The sequence below is a fragment of the Phalacrocorax aristotelis genome, chromosome 3 (genome assembly GCF_949628215.1).
Source record: "Phalacrocorax aristotelis chromosome 3, bGulAri2.1, whole genome shotgun sequence".
Taxonomy (NCBI): Eukaryota; Metazoa; Chordata; class Aves; order Suliformes; family Phalacrocoracidae; genus Phalacrocorax; species Phalacrocorax aristotelis.
Genome location: NC_134278.1, coordinates 128,773,885 through 128,800,161, shown reverse-complemented (window position 1 = coordinate 128,800,161; position 26,277 = coordinate 128,773,885). Strand labels below are relative to the sequence as shown.

Here is a 26,277-nt window from a genome sequence, read left to right as displayed (position 1 = left end):
AACCTGGAGTTTGAAAAATTTAGCTAGCTCTCTGAAGAGAAAAGCAAAATCTAGGCATAGCTACTGTGTGGCATATTCAACTATCTAGTTAGCTGTATTATATATACTCTGTGTCTGGTGGTGAGGATGTACTGCATTTTGGATGTAACACACAAATGGCACGCGGCACGCAGTTCCACAGTCTCGCTTGCTGTTACTCCTGTGTCCCCCCCATTTTCAACATTTCAAGCAGGGAGGCATCATAAAAAGCTCCGTCCGTTGCGTATGTTTGCGTTTATGCGTGCATCTGAATCATCAGCAGGGACTGAAAAGAGTTACTCCTTCACGTATGCTGCAGATTTCCATCCCCTCGACTTCAGTTCAGAGAAGTAATATTTAAATGGTCATGAAACAAGGTCTCTGAACCACTAAAAAGAAAAGATTCCTGGTTTTCCACTAAGATACGTAGCACATATTCCCACCCTTGGAAGTTTTTCAGTATATCGGGTGCTTGATCCATTAGGCTTTGAATATAGAAAGTCAATTTTAAGTTATTTAGAGAAGTATTTTACTAGTTCAAATTTTTATCTCCCTCTGAGATCTGCACAGCTGAATTCACAGTATCAAAGAAAGAGCTGGAAGGATATGAAAAATATTCCTAATAAAACGCTTTAAAACTCTCTAAAATATTTATACAAGAGAGGTTTGGATTATTTTTTCCCCAAATACCATGTGCTTGTAGAGAGTTTGTGAAGGTGCATTGGGGTATAGTTTCTACTGGTGTTTGTTTGGGGTGATATGCGCTTGTAATTTCACCACGCAGGAATAATGTGTTTCTGATTTATGCAGATTAAAAGCTTTTATAGGATAGCTTACATAGCCCTAAACTTAAATCTGAGTTTATACTAACATGCACATGTGTACACACAGAGATCCTCTTATGCCTCTCAACTCGCCCTCTTATGAAAGGGTCTTAAACAGTTTCTACTTATGCATATATTGAAGCCAGCTCAGTAAAGAGTTTTCTCATGTATTGGACTGAACTGAACCCATTGTGTGAGCTGTGTCCCATTCTGCTGTTTATCATGAAATGTTGTGACATATTTTAGAGAAACAAACTCCAATTTTCCTCAGCCTCAGCCAAGTTGACTGGACTATTCAAAATTAAGAAAACAGCGGTGTTGCTATCAGAACTTTAAAACTTAAGTGTCATTTTATTAAGAATAAGAAAAATATGTAAATATATATTATGTCAATACTTCCTCTAACGCTACTTGATATCACCCAGGTGATTATAAAGATAACTTCCTGAAAGTAGTTTTCTAATTGACTTAGTAAATAATAATTTATTGGTATGCTTGGCAGTTACTTGCTTATTTTATTTAATCTGTAAAACTGCGGTTCAAATTCTGCCTCTAATTCATTGCTTTGAATTGAAAACAATCTCACCGTAACCAGTTCTGTTAAAGTGGGCCAAATGCCGCTGGTAACCGGGACAGTATTCCTCCCCATCCCTACAAGGAGCTCAGTATAACGTAGAGAGCTCTGACATTTTCATTAGTATTTATACTGCTTTTTCTTTCACAGAAGGGAAGAAATAAGTGAGGTTCAGTACCAAGGGTTGCTAGAAGGTTTCAGGAAGTGTCGGTGATACAATCCAGGTATCTCTCGCAAATACGAGCTTTTCCTGGAGAGTGATGGTGGGACCTGGAGTGTAGATGCCACGTCTTCTGCTCTCCAAACGCCTGAGCGGAGGGAGGTTCGTTCCCGGAGCGAGGCGGCTCAGACGCTGGACTCTGGAGGGTCCGCGGGAGGTGAGGCTGGCCCAACACCAGCTGTGTGCCCCCCTGTGCTGAGATGAGCTGGGACAATCACCCCTTCCCCATGTGGCAGAGGCCACCTTGCTCAGGCATGAGCCTGGGCTGGGGCGGGATGTGGTGAATGAGCTCTTTGTATCTTTTCCTGTCAGTGAGATCTCGCAGGTGTTTTGAACTATTCCCCTTCCAGAAGTGGGAAGAACCGCTCTGGCCATCTCCTGTAGGCACCTACGCGTGCCTGCGTCGCCTGCCTGGAGGTTGTCGTGTGACGCATTCCTCCGCGGGAGGAGTTACTTTATGCTGTGTCGATGAGCTCGACGGCCTCAGGAGATGGCGGGTTCCCCACACATATGATGCGACTCCTTAGGCATACCCACGGTCTCTGTTTATCAGTGATTTCCATGCATCTTAAGGCTTCTGAGTGGCAGGTTACCATGTACAGCACTAGAAACGGTTGCGTTTTTCACCCCTTTGTACTTATCTCTCACGTTTCTCATGCAGACCTATTAACAAAATGGAGTCTACTTAAGCGCGAGATGAAATTTAACCTTCCAGCCCCTACAACTGAGTCTCAACATCTTTTCTCTTAGAAAAGCAAGAAGATTCCTTCTGAAAAAAATACGACTGTTGCATCTTATGCTGTCTATGCGTATCAAAGGACTACTTTCTGTACACAGTATGATGGTTTTTCTCCTGGCGAAAGAGCCAGGACACTTAGTTAATTAGGAACTTTTGGTAAATATCTCTCTTCCTCCTTAATGGTGTGGTGGAATCCAAGTTTTCCTATCTGCTTGTGCAAAGCATACTTCAGCATAATGAGGACACCAGCTGGGCTGTAGAGGCTGGGATTATCTAAACTACGTAAACAGCACCTACAGAGGGTTCATGCTCGAGATGTCGTTGACATTGCCGTATTGATTTGAACCAAAGTCACGGATAAAAATAATTAATGTTAGAGATACAATCCTGATGTCAGATTTTGAAAAGGAGTATGTTTCTCTGACTGAACTTAGTCTGGTTCCTCCTGAATCAAAGGAAGCTAGTCCCTTTTTTTAAAAAAATTACTTTGTTTCCTGAATTACTTTCATTTTCACAATTTTTTTCATAAAACTCCAATGCTTTCCTATTGCAAGTTGAGCTAAATTTATGTTTTTGCAAACACTAAAATGCCAATCTGTTATGAGCTGTTTGAAATCATGTTCTCTGCTTTGACTGTCCACTTTCTTTGTCACAATGCTGACTCCATCCTTTGTCTGCTGTGTTTCTTTTTCCCTTGCTCTTGCTTCTTGATCAAAAAGATCGAGGCAAACAGAGCCACAACATCTGTCTCTCACATGTTTACAAGCCCATTTCATTAGTTCTATGAGCTGTGCAGATTTATACGTAGCATTTTGTTCACTAAATGTGTTTGTTAATAGGAAAAGCTTAATCCAAAAGGGATTACAAAAAAAAATCACTCATTGGAAGTTCCTATAAAAAATCGATTTCTTATGACAGGTATTTTGACCCCTGTATTCACAGGGTGCCCAGTTCTCTCGGAGCCAAGCTCATGGTTCAAGGCATGCATCACATAACCTTATTGCAAACTTGGCAACTGAATCAAGGGGAGAGATTAATGTGCAGTGCGGTGGCTGGACATGTAAGGTCTAGGAATTGGGCTTTGATTTACAGCTCCCTTATGGCTTGGTGCAAAGGAAGGCGGACTGCTGCGGTGCTGGCATTTCTGACATTTAGAAAAACAGGGCTCACTGTTCATCATGAGTTGTTTTTACTTTTGAAGTTCATTAATTTCCCTGACAGAGGCAGGTGTCTTGGTGAAACTAGGGTTATTTGCGAAAGCAGGACTCTTCTGTGAGAGTAAAGACCGTATGGTTTATTCTACAGTGAAACCTTGTTTTGTCAAATTCCTCAGCTGCTTGAGCTTTAAGCTTGGAGACCTAGCTAAGCATCTGGGTGAATGCTTTGTTGTTGCTCGCTCCCGGCCGTATCTGGCTGTGGGGTATCTTGTGGGCAGGCTTCACTTGATAGTCGCTTCGTGTGGAAGGCTGGGGGGGAAGGAGGAATGTGAACAGATACACACTGCTCTGATTCTTTACAATCTGTCTAGGAAAGTCGCCCTGGGAAGCAAGTCAGCAAGCTCTGGTTTATGTGAGAGCAGAGGCATGCATTTCTTATCATAAAACTATTACCTGAATGAGTCTATTAAACCTGGACTCCTCATTCCATATCAAACCCGGTCTTGCGGAGGGACGGTGAAAAAAAACCCACATTAGACCTACTGGATCTTATTCTAACTGTAATGTTATGCCATTTTTTTAATTCAGGAGGATATGGCTGATACACAGAAAGTGAGCTCACTGCAGTGCACAGTGAGTGTCTTGATGCTGAAGTTTTCCCTCCTTCCACAATGAATTTCAGAAATTGTTCAACTGTGAAGAGAGAGAAGGGAACCTTTTATGCCTTATATCTCAGCTGTCGCTTTTAGGTGGGCCCGTTTTCAGTCCCAGTACTGAGGAATAAATTCCTTTTTTTTTAAGTATTTATTTACAAATGTATTTTGTATTAAAGTAAGGATTCATACCCTGAGCATAGGGTCAAGTTTCCTCTCACAGATTTGTTTTCTATCTATCTCAGTTGTTTAGCTTCAGCACTTTCCCTTAGAAACATATGTAATTTGGAGACAAGTAGGAATTAATCGGGTTAATTTGCTTGTAACCAAACCAAACTTTGAACTCCTTTACTTCAACAGCAAAAGATTCATTCCCCAACCCCTCTGCCCCCCCGTTGCCTTCTTTGTGATTTATCTCTGTTTACAGATAAAGCAGAATGCTGCAACACAGGACAGATAAAGCGAGGACATTCTATACTCATTATATTTTCAGTAGAGACTACAGATAAATGCCTGTCATAAAAGAAGAGCAATTTATTCTCAAAACGTGCTTTGATAGCTAGGCAGTCGTATTCTTTTGCAGTGTTTCCTGGTAACCATTTCAAAACACATCAGCGGCATTAATAGAATCTCTGAAATATTTGAGAGATGAAAAGCGATCCTTTTCATGCAGGAAAAAAAAAAAAAAACCCAACAGAAAAAATAAAGCTCACTAAAAAATTTTCGTAAAGCTTGAATTTGGAGCTCCCATCCTCTCCCCGTGTCTTGATAGATATTTCTATCTTTATACATCCATGCAATTAATAGATCATATTGATTCTGCTCCAGCAGATCACAGGCATCAGCCAACCCACGACACGCTGAATATTACAGACAATCCTAGGTGCTTTACTGAGTCATGTCATTACCCATGAAGTTGGGTGGTGCCTGTGACGGTACCGTGTGAGAACCCCAAGTTCCCTTTCCATTTAAATTTAGGAAATGGAACGAAACCTTTTTCATGAAAAGAAAAAAAGGCGACTGAAATGAAGCTTGTGCTCTGTGTTGTGAGTGAAAATATAACTGTCAAATTGAGATAGAAGCAGTGAAGTACCCCATGATTTTTGTTGCCCCTGTGAATGTTCTTTCCTTTTTTTCACTCTTTCCCATGTCTGAATGTTTGATTCCCTCCAGCTCCCCTGTTTTTTCCACTGTGCTCTGAATTCAACTTTACCCCACTAGAAGTTGTATTGTCCACTCTCTTTATGTGCCTAAGTGAAACATTTATCTTGAATAATAGACAAGTTAAATACTCAATTTGAAATAGAATGGATTTAAAGTTAGAAAACAAAACCCAACAGGCTTAATGAGTTCCTATATCAAACATCAGGCTTCTCTTGTGTATATGCACTGCTGAAGAAAAATGTAAACAGTGGCTTATAGTATGGCAGAATGATAAAGTGCTGCTTAAGCATCAGTTCCCAAAATTCTGTTGTTTGGTCAGGCAGAAAGCCTTGAGTCCAAAACATGCAAAGCAAAAATCTTATTTACCGAGAATTCGACTCCTCAGTGTGCAAAGTGCGGTGGCCTTGGTCCAGCAAAGCACCGAAGCCCATGCTTTTCTTTAAGCTCATGAATTCATCTATTGAGAGCACTGTTTGTTGCCAGGCTTTTTGGAAGATGTTGGTTGCATTTCTCTACACCATGCAGGATTAAGCCCTAGCTTAAAGAACATGCTGTCCGGTCTGATGCTATTGCTATTTTTCTGACGAAAATGTTTTCATCTAGCAGCAGAAGTGGTTTCTGACACTCTCTTTGTTCCAAAGAGTTTGCTCACAACAAAAGGAACCCTTCTGGGGACACACAATAGCTCGATGATTAGAGCACTCAGCTGAAGAGGAGAGGAGCTGGGTTCAAATCCCTGATCCAAACCAGACAGAGCAGGGAATTGAACCTGACTCTCTAGTGTCAGAGATTAGGGTACTTCGCTGGGATAACAGCAAGCCAGGTTTCAACTCCCTGCTCTGTCTGGTTTGGATCAGGGAGTTGAACCTCAGTCTCCCCCATCTCAGCTGCGTGCCCTCATCACCAAGCTATTTGGCCAGGATGGGATGGGGTGTTTTGTTCATTAAAAAAGAATAAGAAAAAAAAAAGCTGATTCTGCACCAGAGTAAAATCTAAATTACCCAATCCTGACACTTCCCACATGATGGAATTGTTGTTTCCTGGCCAGGCCTAGAGAGAGCTGCTTCGTGGTCACAAGCCGAGAGCGCCAGAAGCAATAGGCAGATATAAAAACCCTCTGTCTCTGCAAATGCAGCTAAGGATGCAGAGATTCAGCCATGTTATCCGCATGGCTTTGGCAGAAGCAGAGAGGACAAAGCCACCAGAAGCCTACTCGCGTGAATGCCAGAGCTCTCTCGGTGAGCTACAGTTTTGTTTAGAGGATAGAGGGGGAGGAAGATGACTGTTCTGTCGGTGTCGGTGCCGCCGGAGGTGTCTGTGTCAGTGCACAGGCTGATGGTGTGAGTTTGCTTGAAACTTCAATCACCTTTTTCCCCCCCCCACTCTTTCCATGCCTCTCTTTTCTCCCTTAGCTTTCTACCTGGTTCTCTCTAATTTCCGTGCTTGTCACCTCCTGTCACTACCCTTACCGTATATTCATGTCCTTCTGCTTCCCACAAAGAAGTTGTTCTGGTTTAAGCTTTGGTCTTTGCGATGGCACACATAGTTGAACCCTGCTGCAAAACCCGCAGTGAATGTGCTTATATCAGTTGACAGAAATGGATGGGTTTTAACTGTTTATCTTGTTCTCGTAATCCAAACACACATATCGAATTTCTTAATCTAATCCCAGGGATTTTTAAAGGTTTAAGGATCTTTTTTGTCATTACCTTCTCTTCTTCCTTCTGATTTTAACCAGCAGTAGACCACCTATTGATTTTTGATAATCTAGCATGCGAACCCTTTTATAGCCATCTGCAGAAGGCTTAGTTTACTCTGGTCATATAAAGTTCACAGACTGAAAGTCTGTGTCTGTCAGAACTTGCAGTGTTGGGTATCTCCAAGTACGGAGCGTGGACCTCTAATTTTGAATGAGTGCTTTGCATTCATTCCCTTGAGATGGAAAATGACTGCTGTTTACTAAATCAGCGTTAGAGTATGTGTATTTATACCAAAGAACTATTCACAAGAGAGTTAGAACGGGAATGTGGGGTGTATGAATTATAATCAGAGTAATTATTTCAGTTCCATTCACTAACAGGCAAGCACTTACTGTTGCAAAATGGTGGAAATCAGGTTATTTTACATGCACAAGAGGGACCCGGTGTTGCTGGGTATGAGCAGTTGGGGTGCTGGTGATGTACGTTCAGATTGTATTTTCCCGTATCCCCTGCAAGGCCCAGGGCACAAAGATGTAACGCGACGTCTTGGTTCTATCTCTCTCCATTTACGCAGCGGCAGACGGCAAGGTGCACGAGAACCTCCTTCGTGTGCTGCTGGTGCTGTGTTATCAGCAAACGAAATTTCACGGCCAGCTCCAGAAATAGGAGGCACGTGCTCCTCTAACTGGGCCCGCGTGCTGAGTCTTGCAGCGGGGCGTATCGTGTCAGTCTGGGTATAACACGGGGGTCGTGGCTTTGTGCAGCCCAAGCCTGACTGCTGGAGGGGTATGGTATCTCTTTGTTCCCTCTCCAGTCCCACGGTCAGTAAGCCTGAGATGGTTTCCACTTCTCAGGAGCCTCTCTCCTCAGCCCTGTCAGACGTTACCTGTTAACGCCAAGTGACTGACTCTGGGCAACCTGACTAGCTCTAAACTCCACAGCCTCTGCTGAAGTTGACTGGGCGGGCTTCCGCACAAATACAAGGAAATGCGGGCCTTGGCATGGCTGCAGGATATTCCTAGCTGGGTTCCTGACCAAATGCAAGATGTAGAGAACACGAGGGAAACAGAGCACGCTGTACACAGTGAAACTAGCACACAGTGCTAGTCCAGTGAGGAAACCATCCTCGTAATCCATACTGGACTGCTATCATGTAACTGGATCTCCAATCTGCAAAACGACCCAAGGCACTTTGTAATCAAACCACACGCTGTAAACTATTTTACATGAAGTCAGCTGCATTGCATCCTCCCTGGCACGCACTTTAGAACCATAATTATATTCATCTCCATCTTTAATTTACTCCATTGTGCTTCTGTCATTGCAGCATCTTTGCTACCGAGCGCTAAGTGTTCATTTCCTCAGTGCTTACTGTGAATCGCAAATTAAGGGTGGCACGATTAACTCTCAATAGCCCTGCATTTTGTGGGATGAAGTCAAGCTCATCATTACTTGAACATCAGTTTATTGTGGTTTAATGAAGTACGCAGTATTATGTTTCGCTTGGGGGATCTATTCCAAATAGACGTCAGTTTGCAAAGAAAGTTGGTTTGGAAACCTGCTGGAGCTACAAAGATCTCTCTCTGTCAGCTCTGGGGAAGTGAGCTGGGTAATGGTGAATTAGGAGAGGACTTTCATTTTTAACTTAAATAAATAGTGTCTTAATTATTAAGGCCTGAGCCTGCAACCTGTCGTAGTATTCCCACTTCCTTCAGCAGGAACTAAGGGCTCTTCGTTCTTGCATAATATCATGCCTTGTAAAAGTTTCATACTGAGCAATTGTAAGGCTGTGTTTATGCTCTTGCATTCGTCATTTTACAGCTTTTTCATTTAGCAAAGGATGAGCCAGTGAGATTTGAAATGGTATTTGCAGAGGAAATCTGTCATGTTGAGCGGAAGGTGTCCAGGAAGGTAACGCAACTGCCAATCCCAAATTAAATACTACATAAAGAGAGAGAGAGATTTTCGTGGTGCCAGGTTTCCAAGGACTGGTTCATTCCATAATGTTCAAGTAATGCTTTAGCGGTTCTTGCTGACTCTTGTTTCACTTCAGTTACTTCCAGAATTTCCATTTTATAAACCTATTTTAATCAGTGCTGTAAAAACTCATTTTGAGTTAAAATTCATTACATAGTTAATGTTCCAAGAAATAGCCATGCCTGCCTCTCCTTATTCCCAGCTCCCCTCTGTGTTGGAAATCCAATTTCTAAATCTTTCATTTGCCAGTTATGGGAGGGAGAACAAATAATCAGGTAACACTGATGAAATTTGTCCCCTAATTCACATTCAGTACTTGTAGGTATCTGTATAAGCAAATAAAGCACGGGTAAAGATTCTGATACTTCACCTGACTGCGAGATAGGTAGATTTTCTGTCTCCTTTCGGCTCCTCCCTTCCCCATGTCCTTTTCCAGCTCATCCTACACGATCCAACAATCTGCTCTGAGCCCTTGTAGCAGTGGCGTAGCTTCTGAATTGGCCGTTCTGCCACTGCTTTCATTTCCAGGACAGAGAGACACGAAGTCACCGCACCTGTGGGACCCCCCATTCGTGTGCCACAGGTCAGGGTTACCCTGTACCATCTACATTTGGGCTTTAAAAAAAAACGTGGTGTTTCAAAGGTGCACTTGAAGAAATCCATCATGTATGTAACACCCTCTGAGGGACCGAAGGGTATCTTTAAGGTGTGCTGGCTTTACACCCCCATCCATCCCGGCTTATGACAGTGTAAGAACCACAGCCTGGCATGAAGGTTCTGCTCTTCTCTCTGGAAACCCGGGACCACTCTGCGGGCAGGGACTCTTCGAAAATAGCTCTCACATAAACGTGTGCTGCTGGGCTGGAAGTTTCTAACTCAGCTCTGAATTTTCTTCATCTTTTTGCTTTAATGACCATTGGTTCTCAGTACCTGCATAGAGAGATTTTTTGTGGCTTTAGGTGAGAGCGGATCCTTTTTGGGTTTTCAGCTGATGCCTCCAATGGTAACAGTCTCGGTAAGAGATATCCAGAAAGGTTAAAACGAACATGAGTTTGTAGAAAAGACTGGTTTTCATGCATGTTTCCGAGGAGCAGGCTGCTTAGATTAATTAAGTAATGTAAAAAACATCCCCACTAAGCAAGTCCCCATAGTTCAATTTTTCCAGCAGGAGACCAGAATTATGCACCTTATTTCTGAGGTCAGTTTCATAATTGCAACAACATAAATTTTTTGTAATAGCTTTTCCTTTTTAATGGATATTTAAATGGAGGTAATTAAATATGGGTATTTCATACCCATCTCCTGAGAGGAAACATAACAGCATGATGAAAATACGAGTGAATTGGAAGTAATAAATGTCTACTAAAAGGGACTGCATTTTGACTCCCTAAGTAATATTGGTTGTTAATTGTTAAGACTCTCAGAGTGATAATGTAGAGATTCAGATGCCTGCCATACATACAAAACCGGATTCCAAAAAAAATATTGCAATTTAATAAGCTATTGTTGAAAGTATTACTGCAGTCAGAAGTACCAGCTGTGTATTTCAGGGTAAGGCAGTCATGAAATATGGTATGTAAGGCAGAAATTGAACCTTTTGAAAATCAGATCCAGTTGTTTTTCCTCTTCTGGAGTTATTTTGGGCCCCTTTCTAATCCCGAAACTCCTCTCTGTGTCCTAATCAGTGGTCTGATCGAGTCGGGTCGCTGTGCCAAGACTTCAAATACGTTGCGTTTCTTGCACGGGAGCTGGACCCACAAGGTTACATTGCAGGTCGCCTTAAACGTAAGGGGACAAGCCCCTGAAAGTTAGGAGTTTGCATTGGCACAGGCTGAACCTAAATGCTCAGAGTTTCAGATTCTTCTCGACATACTGAAATGTCTTTGGCCTCCAAAACTGGGGTAGATGTTGTGTAGGTGGTGACCACCTACCAAAAACATCAGCTGTGTCCAGCTAGGCAGCAAAGGAGCAAGACCTCCTTATCATCTGAGTTTTCAGACCTTTTTCCCGATCCCAGTCAAAACTAGAAAGCTGAGAGTCTACAAAAGAACGTTTTAAAAAGGCAGATAAGGTCCATAGACCTCCTCAAGTTCTGCTTTGGGTTTCTGATGGCATGTGAGAGGATTACGGTGTTCTAGCTGGTTCATCCCTGCCTGTTCTCTCAGTGACATCTCCGAACCGGTAGCAGCAAGAAATTTGCTTCTCAAAACCCTTTTGAACTCTCATGGAGGAAAAAAACAAACTAAAAAGCGGTAATCAGAAGTTAGTCGCTTCACATTGCCCGTGTTGTGCTGTGATGTTCTGATTCTCCTTTCCTTGTTTAACGATAATATTACGAGAACTGAAATAAATATAATGAACTGCTTTTCCTATCAAAAAATGCCCTAGCCTAGCTTTGTCACTCAGTTGCCTGTGAAAACTGTTTACAGGATCGTATGTGTTTCTGCTATGAACATTATCCCTTCTTTCCACCACATTTACCCGAAGAATAACACGAGTAGTTTGAGCCTAAATGAACTTACAAGCCAGATACATATAGAATTCATCACAAGCAGTTTTATACCACCTGGGAGTGTAAGTTAGCTGTCTGGGCTTCCTCGGTAGTTAACGGGGAAGAAGAGATACAGTTTAAGGGAGATCCTATCCTATTCTAAGACAAAGTCTAAGGTAGTTGGGATGATTGCCTTCTGAATGGGTTCCTTTATACTGAGCTTAAATAACTGTTATGGGCGAGACACCTCCTTTCAGCAGGCTCAAGCTCAGCAAATCCCACTCAATGCACTTTGGTATGATATGAATGCCTGGGATTGCAGGGTAGGGCTTTGAAAGAGCATCTTCTGTTAACTCTTTTGTTACCCCCCTCCTGAAATTAGAACAGAAAGATCATTTTAAAATAGTAACAAAAATAAATATATGTGGAGAACTGAAATCTGCTTCCTGCCCTTTTCCAGAAGTAATACTTCTTCTCTGTAAGACATCGAGATCTGGGGCTACAAAGCAATGGATCTGTAGCTCCCCTCCAGCTAACAACGTCTCTATTCTATTTTATTATTTATGAAATTTGGGTAAGCGCAGATAAAAAGAGAATTTCGCTCTGAGTTTAACTTATTTCTTTTAATTAGTAAGAATACTTGAGAAAAACAAGAAAATAAAAGGGAAAAAAAAGGATAAAACCTGAGGGGTGTTAACAAGGAGAGATGATAATGTCCTCAACCCCCCTAGGACAGAGACTAAGAGGTAACTGCTGTTTGCGAGAGGTTACCAGGAGGTGCAGTGAGGGGAAAACTGCAAAGAGCCACAAAAACGCTGACTCCATTGAATCCATGATTTTCAGTCTCCAGGCTCATCTTTTGAAGGGTTTTTTTTCTGCGATGGGGCTCAGGAAGTCCTCAAAAAAATGAAGAGGGCCCTCAGCATATCTAGACAAACACAAACTTGGGATTTATATGGATCAACAGAAATAAACTCATGAACGGTACTTAATTGTGTGTATAGAATAGAAGCCTGAGAAAAACTATTTTCCTTGTATTGCCTGCTCTCACAGCGTAACCAGTAGCAGTGCCAAACATTGTTAGTCCTTCCTCCTGTATTCCACTATATTTCAGTGACGTCAAAGCTGCAGAAGAAACACGAATAGTTCTGATTATTCTGATTTTCGGCAGACCAAAACTTATTTATAACCTTCAGGGATATTTCAGCGGCCATTGTATTTGAGTGCAATGCTAAGCCTGATGTTCCTATTGACAAACAGGGAATAAAATATAAGCTTTAGATTTGCTAATTGGAAGTTGTCATGCCTTTAATTACTTGAGTGACTGACTCAAGACAGTTTGCTCTCTTGCGGGAAGATTAATGTAAACTCCCTTTTAAAGTGATTAATCTTACCTATTGTATTCACAGTTTTACAGAAATGAACAAAATACTTTTCTAGCCGTGACTTCGGATGTGCTGGAAAAGATAATCTTCCAAGACTGACAGTAGTAGATTATTACCAACCAAGCGGGGAGCTCCCAAGGCGCTTGGGTGCATATTTTAGGCTTATAGGCAACTGCCCCACAGGTTTAACTCCAAAAACCCAGCCTCAGTGCTAAAGGTAGATATATTTAGAGAGAGACGCTTGTACACATGAAATATAGAATGCATAATGATGATTCTTTGATTACCTTTATATTACAGCTGAAATGAGGTGTTTGTATATTCCCATCATTTGTGGTATGTATTTGTTGGTCTAAGGTTTGCTCCGGGTAAAACTATCCTTAAACCAAACACTCGGCTCTGTGTTACGTCTCCGAACCTGTAGGTTAACTCCATGCGGTTTCAACTTCAACCCTTTAGCAACAAATTATTATTTATCTAAGCTGTCGAATCCACACAGGACAAGCAGCTGCACAAGAAGAAACTGAAGCACATAAACCGTAGTGAGAAGCATAAGGCTCCCATAAGAGACTACTCCTTCTCGTTCTGTATTTAGTCCGCTAAGAGTGAATTATTCATTACTATCAAGCTGAAGCTCCCCCAGTCTTGCCATTTCATCTGCGAGTTTGTTGAAAATTAAAGCTCAGCGTGAAGCCTCCAGAGAATTATTCTGAGTTAATAACACCTGCAAAGAACAGAGATTTCCCTGTGAGGTAAATTGCTGCGTGATTGCCCACACATCAGCAAAAATTGTAATTGGGAGAAACTGAATATTTTTTCTGTATCTGGTGAGGATTTTGTAAGGTGTCGTTTTACATTAAGTAGTAGAGTTATAATTCAGAATGTTTCACAGCAACCGGCTGTGTTTGTTTTAACAGGGAGATTTCTTTTCTATGAGATTTCTATTGCTGTCAGCTGCTATTGCAACTTCATGCAATACACATTTAGAAACCTTTCTTAATCTTGGGGAAAATCGTCAGAGACAGGCTTTAAACTATGGAGTTTTTTTTCCCTGTGATTTCTTGTGATACTTTCCCCTACCTAGCTGTATTTCATAAATAGCAAGCTAAGTCATGATTTTGATCTCTACATCTGTAGCATATATTCACTCAGCTGCTCCCCGGAGAGCAGTGGGAACTACCTAAAGCATACATTTGTGTTTCTTCCAGATGTTTCAGGAATACACTCATAACTATCGTGAGAAATGCAGGTGGAGCTCCTAAATCCAATTGGATGTTAACATTATTTTCTATCCAAAAAAGGGCAGAGAAAGACAAAAAAAAGTCAAATTACCTTGTCTCCATATTGCACTGCATTGTTATACAGGGAGGTGTTATTGTGTGCGTTTGCCACGGGCCCTGTATCAATTCACAACTCGTGTGTGGAGCAGGATTCAGGCTTCTGCTTGATGACAGTAACACGAACCCAGCACGAAACGTACAAACCTTGTACCATGTGAGATAGGTCTACATGGAGAGCCTTGGACAGACCTTTTTTTGCCTGTCTTTTGAGAAAACCAGCTCTGGTCCGCAGGCTGAGTTTCCTCGCTAGCAAGACGTAGTGCTGACCTCGGTAGGTCGCCCAGAGACTCAGTTGCTTGATCCGGGCAAGTTGCCGCGCGAACGTGGATGCGCCCTGTGCATGGGAACTGCTTTGGCTCTGCCTGCTTGTCTCTGGACAAATGTGCTTTTGTGACTCGCGAAGTTAAGCGGCTTCATTTGACTCACAACGTACCATTGATTTACCAGGCTGCAGTGTCTGAGCCTTACTTAGCAGCAAGCTCTTTGCTCTAGAGAATACACTTTTGAAGAATGCTCTGAATGCTGCGAGGAACCTGTTGGTACAGTCTTCTGTCCCTCCCTATTAATCTCTTGCCACCCTTCTCATTTCTATGCCTTACAGAGAAAGCTCAAGTGCTCGTCTCACTGCACTCAAACTCATGGCTGTTGGGTTGGGGCTTTTTTTTCTTTTTTTTTTTTTTCTTTTTTTCCAGTTGTAACAGAAAAAAAAAAAACCCACCTGGCTAAAGGCTAAGGGAAGAGGAACATATCTAGGAGAGCAACATCTGGTTTCAGACGTGCACTTTTAGCGCAGCGAAACTTCCTTCAATGAATTCCTGTTATACGCCTTTGACAGTTACTGGAATAAAATGTCCCTGGTGCCAAAGGCAAACGCATAAGAGACAGGGAGCTCCTAACTGCATGAATGTGTTCGACAGCAATATGTAGTGGGTGCTGCTGCTATACATCAGAGCTGAGCTATTCTCACTGCAACACAGCTAAGGGCTAATATAACACAGGTTCATTTCCTTGGATCAACATGGGTTGCATTAAAAAATAATTTGCTGGGCAAGATGAGGCTTTTCAGACTCAGATAATCCTACTGCCTCCTCCAGAGGTCGCCGAGAAGTGTAATGAAATAACGAATCCCTGCTGATTGAGTAATCTTCCTTTTCCACAACACTTCAAAGCATTTCCCTTTCTCACTTAAGACCAGAACTGCGGGTAAGCGGGCCTCCAGCACAGAGCTGCTTCTGAGAGTCCTGCCGTGGGCTCTACCTTCAGGCTTGTCATCCCTGTGTCACTGCTCATGGATCATCCTAGAGTTGAACTCAGCTATTACAGGGCTTGGGGAAGACCTGGCGTTTGGCTCAGGGCTCTAGCGAAGAGGAGAGGAAGCAGGTGTATTGTATAAGCGAACCTCCAAGTGTCAACATCCATGCGCTTGTCGGATGAATTTATCTGCTCCAGCTGCACCGCTCTAAGAGCGGATCTTTCAGTGTATATTTATCTGACGTATTATGTGTCTGAAATGTGCTGTCAGTGCCTTTCAGAGAAGAGCTTCGTGGCATAGGGAATGTAGTTATGAGGATGATCTAGCACGGGATCTCACCGTATGAACCAAAGTACTGTCTAACGGCATCAGACTGGGCTAGGTGCCATACCGGGGGAGCTGACCCCTGTCCAAGACTAAAAGTGAGAGAGGAAACGAGTTGACTGTCATTTTTCAGAGGAAAACCAACGCACTGAGACAATGGGTGTTGACAAAGCTAGTGGTACTTCAGAGGAGCAAAAGTGGAAATCTGAAAGCAGTGTCATGCTATGGGCTTCTAGTCCATGCTGCAAACAGTCTGCGTCATGTACAAACTTCTGTTGTTTCAAAGCTGTTCTATTCGACATGTGACACCAGCAGTGGAAAAACATCTTAAAGGAGGAAAAATAATGGCCAAAACTGAAAGAAAAGGACCCAAGGTCTGCAAACCAGATTCCCGCTTGCTTGAGTTTGAAAGGATGTTTCTCTGTTCCTGCTCTGTGTTACCGATATGTACCTGAATTTAGGTGCTTGTCTTTGGTTTATGTTATGAACTTGTCCATAATTTATGGGAACTTGTGTGCAGGGAGTCGCATCTACCTCTAAGTTTGAATGATTGTTGGAATTTAAATGTTCTAAAAAGAGGAAACAAGACAAAAAAAAAAAATATCTGGTTTTCTAGGTTGTCCTGGGGCCAAGAAGAATGAGTTCCTGACTAGTGTTTTGGATGCATTGTCCACGGACATGGTGCACGCAGTTTCTGATCCATCACTGTCCTCTAGCCGGTGGGTTTCAGATCATTTTTATGTGTCTTTAAAAGGATTCTGGCAGTGATGAATGAATTGTGGAGGGCTTTGAGCAGTAACTCTTCTTCTGCCTTCACAAAAGGTAAATTTCCAAGAACTTATCTAGGAGAGTTTGCTTCCAAGCCACCCCTGTGGACTCTGTCCACTGAACAGAGGTGCACTGGGCAGCTGAATTCTCGGCAGCAGCACAGCTTAGCTGCTGGTGCAGGTGTGCCTCGGTCTTCGCTCCCCGTGTGCGCTACCCTCCTGCTGCGTATTTCGCCTAGTTGCCTGTCAAGCAAACCAGTGCTGCCAACAGTCACAGGCGGAATGAAAAATGCGCCAAGTGCTGTGAAACTCTGGGTGTCTGCAGGCCAGGCGCTTACCATCAGGTGGCATTTATTTTTATAACTTAACCCGTAGTTCAATAGATTTAGGTGTCTTATCTCTAAGAGCACCCACCGCGGGCTGTAATTGGAGCCTAGGTATGTGGCGATGCTGACTGTTGATTTCTTTAGCGGGGTGTATGACGCGTTTCAATGTGTCTGCCGTCTATGACACTTTTTGTCTTTTATTTCTTCGCTTTTCTCTGTTTCAGGAAATGAAAGGGGAAAGCACTGTTTTCTGAGCACGGTGCTGACCTCAGCACGGTTTCAGAGAGTTAACTAAGAGTAGATTGCAGCCCTTAGTGTAAGGTTTAGGATACAGTTGGCCAAAGAGAAAAAAGAGGGATTCACTGCAAGAAGCTAGTGGCCAAAAGCAGGGAGGTTTCTGTAACAGAGCATCTGACAGTGCTGTAAATATTCTGAAATAAAGGTATAAACTGACATTTATGTAGAATTAAGACTAAACTCTTGTTTCCTGTTTCAGGGTTTCAGAGCCTGATCCAAATCACACTCTGGAAGAGAGAGTGGTCCATTGGTATTTCAAACAGCTAGATAAAAATTCCAGCGGTGACATTGGCAAGAAAGAAATCAAGCCATTTAAGAGATTCCTAAGAAAGAAATCAAAACCCAAAAAATGTGTGAAGAAGTTTGTGGAATACTGTGACGTGAACAACGATAAGTCGTTATCCGTTCAAGAATTAATGGGCTGCTTGGGAGTAACAAAAGAAGAAGGTAAAGCAGAAACAAAGAAACACCATAGTAAGAACCTTTTCTACCTCGTTCACTAGATTCTTCCAAGCTGACGAAGTCTGATATTTGTACATGCCAGAAGTACACAAAATAAAAGAATACACCTGTCTGTAGCTAATGCAGCTGTTGCTTAGGACAGATGGCAGGAAAGCTGCTTCTGTGTAGGCAAATCATGACGTTGCTCCAACAGCATCAAAACCTTCCCGTTGATTCCGACCATTAAATGTATTACAGTAGGAAACGATAACATTAACAATCATCAAAAAGCCGGTTTAATGTTATTACAGCACTATGTCCTGAATGAGTGGAAGTATCACACCTGTGCTTTTTGGACTCCTGCTGGGAAGGAAGCATGCTGCTGAGCTCGCCAGCGACTTCTCGTTTCTCAAATGCGGTTCAGGGATACAGGAGGAAGGTAGTCGTCTGCCAGGCAGGTGGAACAACTGCTGGGACACAGCCACCTTCTCTTGCTGCCAGGCTGGTAGAAAGGGGAGCAACTAACTACAGGGCGTAATGCTCCCTGCAGGGTTCAGTCACACAATTCCTGAAAACGAAGAATTTTTAGAAAAAAATTGTAAACGACAGTAGATCCCCGAGCTGTGAGAAGCTGTGGGACATGAATGCAGGCAGATTGTTTTGTTTGCCAGGGACCTTAAAGTGAAGGCAGGGCAGTAAAACAAAGGTGTCATGGGAAATGGAAAGCAAGGCGAGTGGGAAATGCGGTCAGAAATAATAATGGTTTCCACAAAATTGGTTGTATTCAAGCCTAGAAAGGGAATACTGCAGAAAGAAGGACTGGCTTTACATTGTACTAATGAAGTACATTGTCCGTGTCTCACAGAAACAAACCTCTCAAAACAAATATATCAAATGAAGGATAATTTTTTTGTGTGCGTCTCAATCTAATAATAATACCTTGCAATTTTCACTTAGGTGAGGGGCGTGAAAAAACTGTAAATGAAGGTGGATGTCTGTTCTTATCTTTATACTATAAATGTGGAAACTGAAATGTAGCACCTTTTTCGCTGACGCTATTTGGAGGACTAGTGTCTTAAAGTGGAGGCCACTGTGGTCACTCTCTACGTTAGCATCCAGACGCTTCCGTCCTGCTGCGGCTGGCACTCCTTGCTCTTATTGGAGATGAAATTTGGGTCCAAAGTCATTGCTCCAGGACATAAAGGAAAGCAAAAGCAAGACTCAAACCAAAACCAATTTTTCCCTGTGCTCATTTCAGTGAAAAAACCCCAAAGATTAGGATTCTCCTGCTTCACATAAGTTGCCTGTTTCAGAAAAGAAAGTTATAAAAGGCTTGAAATTATAAGACGATCACACACAGATTTAGCTGAAGAAAGAATTATGTCCACCATAAGTGGAGATTTTTAACAGAGCTTCTCAAAAAAACTATGTCGTCAATACTGAGAACATTAATTTCTGGAAGGAAAAAATAACTCAGAACTTTTGCACTGAAAAGCTAACGGCATCCGGTTGGAAAAGAATTCTAAACCAATTCATTTGGTTGCTTTCCTAGAAATACATATTTTTAAAGACACTAAAATTTGCTTTTCTTGGAATATCAGCAATCTGGTTTGTTTCTCCTGCATGACAAAATTTCCTTTCTGAGGGTCCTTTCGCTAGCGCAAAAGAAACCAGTCACCATTCCACTAACGCTCGGGTTACATTTCCAGGAATAGGCGAGACCTCGGTCACCCGAGGTGCGAAAGCCGAGATAAGGAGGCTGCTCTGTCATTCCGTGTGAGTGCCAGGTGTCTTGCGAGAATCATTAGAAGCAATCTAAGAGCCGGAGAGCTGCAAAATGTACTTTCTCAGGGGAATGGTAGTTTCTGCAGTATTTTCAAGGTCCAATTTCGTTCCCTTTTGTCCCAATGCAGCTTGACTGACCAACAAACCAACACGGAAAACTGAGAGGCTGAGTTCCTCCCTAGCCTCCCAGGTTTGCTTCTGAAGCTGAGTGGGCCGGCAGGCTCACGTAGCTGCTTTGTTTGGGGTCTTTTTTTCCCATTTACAGCCCTGTCTTGGACTTTGCCACTGAGAGACTTAAAAACCAGCCATAATCTTGTTATTTTATAGATTAAATATGAACAATGCATTTGGCTGGTAGAGCTGTTCCTGTACAATGTGTTTAACCTTTCTAGTCTGCTTCTTTCCCACCAAGGATAATAGGCTATATTTAGTATTAAAGGTCTAATAAGTTTGAGGTGCTCAGCACTGACTAGATGCAATCTGTCCTAAGCAAATGGCACATATTAACTGGCAAGAAATGTTGTCATTCAACTTCCGTAACAGATGATGGAAACAGCACTTGCACCAAGGAAAGAAAAAAGTGGATGTTGCAATGAAAGACCTGAAATATTTTATCTCATTTAATGAAAGCTGTGTGGGTGCTTTGCTCTAAACAATATCAGAATGAGGGCTTCAGCTCTTCAGGATGCTACATATAACTCACAAACTATACTGATAATGTTTTCTTTTCCCTCCTTTAGCAGCCCCTAAAACCAACACTGAGAGCACTTCATCCAGCCGGCAGGTGAGTACTGAGGAGCGCAAGATCTCCATTCCTCTCTTGCCCGCCTGAACTTCTCGGGGTTTTAGCAGTTATCGTGGCAACTTCAAGCTGCACTCATCTGCCGTTCTGCAGGCTTGCCAGAAAAACGTAGAACAGCGTCCTGATAAACAAATTTTGACTTAAGTTCTATCTAGGGAAAGCTGAATTAGCCGACCACAGGTGTAGAGCAAGTGTGCACAAACACAAAGCGGCTTACGCCTGCACGTGGGTGTCCCCGGTAAAGTGTAACTGGCATCTAGGTTAGTGATAATTAGGTGAGTGTAATTGAGCCCCCGTGTGAGTTTTCTGCATTCCTGAATGTTGGCGTTCCCAGACACTGCTAAATGTGCACTGCTTTGTCTTCATTTACCTTTTGCTTTAGTTGAATTCCATTAATTTGCCTGTGAGTCATACTACAGACACAAACTTTCATTGACATGACTCTTTGTGAAAAAAGCCGTGCATTTCCCATGCCCTGTGAAAACCTATACATTTCGCAAACCCCACTGAACTACTGTACGGTGGTTTTAAACACCTCTTAAAATCTTAGTGTAGAGAAAAGAGCTGTCACTTCCCAGCGCCTTTGCTGGCTGAGCAAGGTGATGCTGGAGAACTAGGATTTGCATCAGCCTGCTGATGCACAGTAAACCTAAAATTGGTTAGGTCTGCAGAATGATTGTAGCAAATAAAATGCCAAGTGCCCTGACAACACAAGCCATGGTTTGTTTTCACATCGGTTTTCTGCAGAGACTTGATTTTGTTTTTCTGATTAGCACAGTGGATGTCATTCATGGCGTTTGGGCTACTCAAGGCGTTCAGAGCTACAAAAGGTCCAAAAGCAGAATTCTTAAATCAAGGAAAGGTACACACTGAAAAGGAGGGATTCAAATGGAAGCTCAGGAAAAAGGTTAAAAAAGGGTTTCTCATTTGTGTGTGTCTGTTTTTATAATCATTAATCCTAAAGAGTCATTTTTCTGGACAACGTGGGCACAACTTCCCGGCACTTTTGCATGGGCCTGAAGAAGGGCTTCTCTGTCTGCCAGTTATTTGAATGGTCTAGTAAAAGAATCACCTTCACACTGTTCTTGCCTCGCTTTCGTATTATTTAGAGGAATTAAATAACTAATTCCCACAAAAGCATCAGTAAACGCTGGATTGTTTTTAAAATATTCATAGAAACGTATTATAAGAACAGCTCAGGTAACCCTGCAGCTGGGAAAATAGGAATTTGGCTAAAAAATATCCCCAAACCATAGTTGTGGTTAATGTCTTCCCATCTATCAGAAAGCTAGAGTAATTTGTTAAAAACTGAACCCAGGGTGAACCTCTCCCCAGGCCAAGAGCAATCTTCCTCTCATTGTTGCTAGTCAATTTGTTACTTACTTTATCTCTGATTTGTTTGATGTGAGGTTCACACTTCCTAAGGCAAGCTCAACATTGGTTGTGGGTTCTACCAGAGCCCTCCTACATACCTTTGATGGAATATAAAGTATTCTCACAGCTAGAGGGATGTGATAAGTTTCTGTTTGTTTAAACAAATGTTTGTGGTCTTAACTTTTCAAGTTCCCCCGACAAATCACTTATGCTTTAAACAAGGCAGCCTGAAAACAATTATCCTGTCGGAACTCAAAAACATTCAAAGGGGTTATTTTAATTATATAACGGCAATTACTGGCACACGTGCATTACACTTGAAGCATGACAAGCCCTCTCCCCTTTCTTGTAATCTGATCCTGACTTGCAGAATCTGTAATAAAAGTGTCCTAGAGCGTCTATGTTTTTTAATTTTGTCCCATAATTTTGCTGACTCAGCACCCATTATTTTAAAAGCTGTTGCTGACAAATGATAGCCTTGAATTAAGGCTGGCTCAGCGAACCATCTGTTGGCAGTTTCATACTTCAACAATACAAGGCTGCAAATGCAGAAGGTGGCTTTCATCACAAAAGTTTTCACTTGAAAGGAAGCTATTGAAAAGCAACAGGGCTGGTGGGCAGGAGCCACTCAAAGGAAACCGCCCATGTCAGGAGGAGCGATCAGATTTGCACCGCTCAGGAGACGGGCACTCAAGGGATCATTTGCTGTTAGTTTATTGCAGCAGTTCACTTACGTATGTTTATGTGTGCTTAGGCACGTATTCCAGTGGAATTATCTCCCCAGGGAAGGGGTTGGCTCGGCCTCGTTGGGCACCTTCAAGAGTCGGCTGGACAGGGCGCTGGGCCGTCTTGTCTAGGGTGGGCTCTTCCCAGAAAGGTTGGGCTAGATGATACCTGAGGTCCCTTCCAGCCTGGGATTCTGGGATTCTGTGATTTTTTTACATATGGGCATATCCATACGTGTACACACACGTACAAGCTTACTGAAGGAAAGCAGATATAGATACATATATTAACATGCTAACTGAGTCTCGGCTGTGGTTGCCCTAAAAGAGGTCAACTGCATGATGGATCTGACAGACCTGGGGTAGTGGCCAGGTAGCTTTCCCTTGCTCAGCTCCACCCTGTCCAACAAACATACGCATACATACATATGCGCCGTCAATGAGACCCAGAGGGTCTTTCGCAGCCTAGCAAAAAAGTTTACCAGGGAACTATAGATTGTTCATAAGACGTTGGCCAGCAGCCCATTCCTTATAGATCGCATGCCATAGAAAGGTATATTGCACCAGGGACTTGCCCAGGCAGTTGCTAAAACTGTGTTTGACAGGTATAAATTTAAAGAGGCCATAGGTGAGAAATAGTAAAGATGTTGCTCATACTCTTGATCGTAGATGCCATGAAGGAGTACAGGGCAGGGATTTTTTTCCTCCCCCTATATATTTGTGCAGAACTCTTGTTCTGATAGTGGCCGTGGGCACTGCTGAAAAATAGGGGTAAATATTTATACTTGATTACTTGAAAACATCACTGTTAATGCAAATTTTTCAAACTTTCTTCCTTTCAGCAAGGTTCTAAGAAGCAGGGGTGAACAGCTTACTGATCCAAGGCAGATCTCTTTGACATGTGGGAGATTTCCTCACCAAAAGGCAATAAAAACAACTGTAGTATTTGCACTTTGTACTTAAAAATGTAAATTCACTTTGTAGAAATGAAATATTTAAACAGACTTTTTTTTTTTTAATCTGTGAAAATGTAATGGCTAGTTTTGAAAAATTATCACATACAATGTATGTGCATTCTTTTGTTTTCTGAAATATGTAAAACGTGTTGGAGATGTAAAAGTTTGCATTTAAACCATCTTTTTTTTTTTTTTTAAAATAGCTTTTTGGCAAACAGTAGCATAAAAACCTGATTCTATGTATTTTGGTCTCAATAGTATGCCTTGTTTTTCTTAATCAATACTGTCATTTAAGTAGAGTTATGCTGAAAAGTCTACTGTAGTCTCAATTTTGTCCAAGCAGTGTTGGATGTTTCAGGTTTGCAGGACTGAGGGAAGAGTGCAACTTGCTGTTTACTTGGTTTTGCAGTTTTTAACCGAACAGATTTTTCATCTATGGCAATACTTTATTTCATTTTGTTTATATTGTTCTTATTTCGCTTCCCAAAGACGATGCAATGAGAGTGCAACCACTAATGGATTCAAAACAGTTCTTCTACAGGTGGGGTAGTTGTAGAACCCCTGTTTGTTTTCACTTGGGTTATTAATGCAACAAACCAACAAGGGGTAAGGTGGATTGTAATGTCACTCCAGTCTGGTTCAGCCTGGTCCTAAAAGCATGGTTCTGTGGCCACTGCAAAACAGCAGCAGAGTTGATATGGGTCAGAACTGTAAATCTAACTATAAGGACATAAGGAAGTCTAAACAGACCGTCCCACCTTTCCTTCCCTACACCTGGCTGCCCCCACCAATTCTTTGGTTTGCCTCGGGGTCCACTAGAGGTAAAGCTCAACAAATTACAAACAGTTGCCGTCGGGAGGGGCTGCTCACGTTGCCGCTCCCCGAGGCTTTTTCCTTGCTGTCTGCAAGAGCTTCTCACGAGTTTTCATACCTTCTCTGTCAGCTTTCCTCCCAGTGCTTTTTTGTATGTGTGCCTGAGGGGAATAAGAACTTGCGGATGTCAAGTTAGAGCTGGGAACCCAAATAAAAAAGGTTCAGTTCTTGAACAACTGTGAGTTACAAGCAGCTGGGCTGATCGATGCAGTGGTAGGTGGGCTGCTGGCATCTCGGAGCTGACATGAAAAGGCAGGAATGTTGCAACAAGCGGTGATTTAATTCTGGTTTGTTCAAATAACGTGTGGGATCTGACATGTGACTAGCTAATCGGAATAGCACCCTGGCTTGGGCTTGTAGCTGGAAAATATTTTTTTTGCAAATAAAAATGTTTCATTTCCATTTCAACATATGCTGAAGTGATAGGAAACACTGTATGCGGTGGGATTGTACCCCAGAAATCGTGTACTCTAAGCTTTGGCAGCGGGAGGAACCAAGATGCAACTGTGTGTTATCTTGTATTTTTGTTTTTAAAAGTTTTTGTTATTCTTTTATACTGCTAAACTTTGAATTTAATCTTCTTTATAGATTAAAAGATCAGTATGTTATCAAACTGTGCTGGTGGTTTTTCTTCTGCAACACAGATAGGCATGGCTGGAAGCAGCGACACCTGTGGTGTCTTCACCACTGCCTTGAGTTTACAAGAAACCTCATGACCTCACGTTGCGTCCATCCTTTTTCCTTCCCTTGCCCATTAATTGCGTTGTCTCCTAAGGTCATTCATACCTTATTCATAGCATTGCTTTCTCAAAGTAGTTGTTTTGAGGCCAGATCCTTTGTTGCTACTATCTCCATGTAGCTCCAGCTTGGTCTCTTGCCTCTTCTCAGCAAAGCGCAATGTGGCCTAGATAGAGATCACACCTTTTCCCCTTGGTGTGTGAACTTTCCACCTGACTGGAAACAATGAGGGGAGAGAGGCAAACCCTAAGAATATTCAGCACCTGCTTAGGTGGGCACAGTATGGTTAATAGCAACATTTGGCAAGAAGCATCTAATTCCGTCACCGTGGCCTTCAGGGACAACATAAATGCAGGCAATCAAATATTTTGCCACATCCGTGGTGTGAAATGGCAGCCTGTTTAAACTGGGCGGGGGTGTGTGGAGGCAAATTTGGACTGGCTACTTGGTTATGTAATGAGGAGCCTTAAACGCCTATCAGAACACAAATAAATACTATGGGCATTCTCTTAGGTACCCAAAGACTTCTAAAACATAGAGTAATTTAATGACTCTACAATGTCTGAAACATGAGGTATTTAATCTTTGTACATATTTCCCTGTCATCGCATTTATGGTTCATTTCAACTTCCAACCGTTGCACCACTTGGCTATAAGCAGCGCTGAGTTCTCCCAGTTCCGGTTAGAGTCCAGACACCTGACTGGAACACGCTTGAAAGCCAGCTAAATTCACCTTGGGTTCTTGTATCTCCAGCATATCCTCAGGATAGTTAAATAGGATGAATCTCGGCCCTTCTAGTTTTAACCAAGCACGGCCTTAACACCAAAAGGGAATCCATGCAGGCAGGCCCTTAGGCTTGCGCTACAGTGCCAGTGTTTATTTAGTCCCACAGTAAATTAATTAGTTCTAGTTTTTGTCCTATTCCATGTACAACAATTTAGGTTTAATTCTGCTCATACTGAAAGCACAGTGTATATTCTGCTTCTTATTGACCAATATTTGTTCTAGTTCCAGGTGCTGCTGAACAGATTTATTTAGAGCTTTTATAAAGTATTAAGTAGGAGACTATTAAGTTTTAAAAATGTCTGTGTGTTCAATGATTTGTCCAGCCTGTTGCAATGTCCATTAGCCAACAGGCCACACAGTAAGAAATGTTCCGTGTTTTACCAACACTTTGGGTAACTTTCCTGTCTTTTTCCCAGCCCTAGAAGTAAGCCAGCTTCATAGTTCCAGTTTTACCAAAGTCACTTTATTCTCAGTCTTCTCCCTGCCTAACGAAACGCCTAGCTTTCAGGTACTCCTTTTGCAGAACTGGGACCTAGATGATTCCTCAAATGACAGTTTTTCTTGCTAAAGTTGTCAGTTCATAAGCGT

The 26,277-nt window shown here is 42.3% G+C and overlaps 1 protein-coding gene across 8 annotated transcripts in view; it reads left to right on the top strand.

Annotated features, from left to right (window-relative positions):
- The window catches only part of SMOC2 (SPARC related modular calcium binding 2), a 149,049-nt gene extending 124,272 nt beyond the window's left edge, over positions 1 to 24,777 (top strand). For 2 of the 8 annotated variants that reach the window (XM_075089574.1, XM_075089578.1), the window contains exons 10-13: positions 16,435 to 16,537; positions 17,408 to 17,655; positions 20,175 to 20,218; positions 23,178 to 24,777. In XM_075089574.1, coding sequence (XP_074945675.1) covers positions 16,435 to 16,537; positions 17,408 to 17,655; positions 20,175 to 20,218; positions 23,178 to 23,201 — 419 coding nt within the window. In that variant the 3' untranslated portion in view covers positions 23,202 to 24,777. Of the gene's footprint in view, positions 1 to 16,434; positions 16,538 to 17,407; positions 17,683 to 20,174; positions 20,219 to 23,177 lie in introns of all 8 variants that reach the window. The other 6 variants (XM_075089576.1, XM_075089580.1, XM_075089579.1 and 3 more) reach the window with 3 other exon arrangements.
- The last annotated feature ends 1,500 nt before the right edge of the window (positions 24,778 to 26,277 follow it).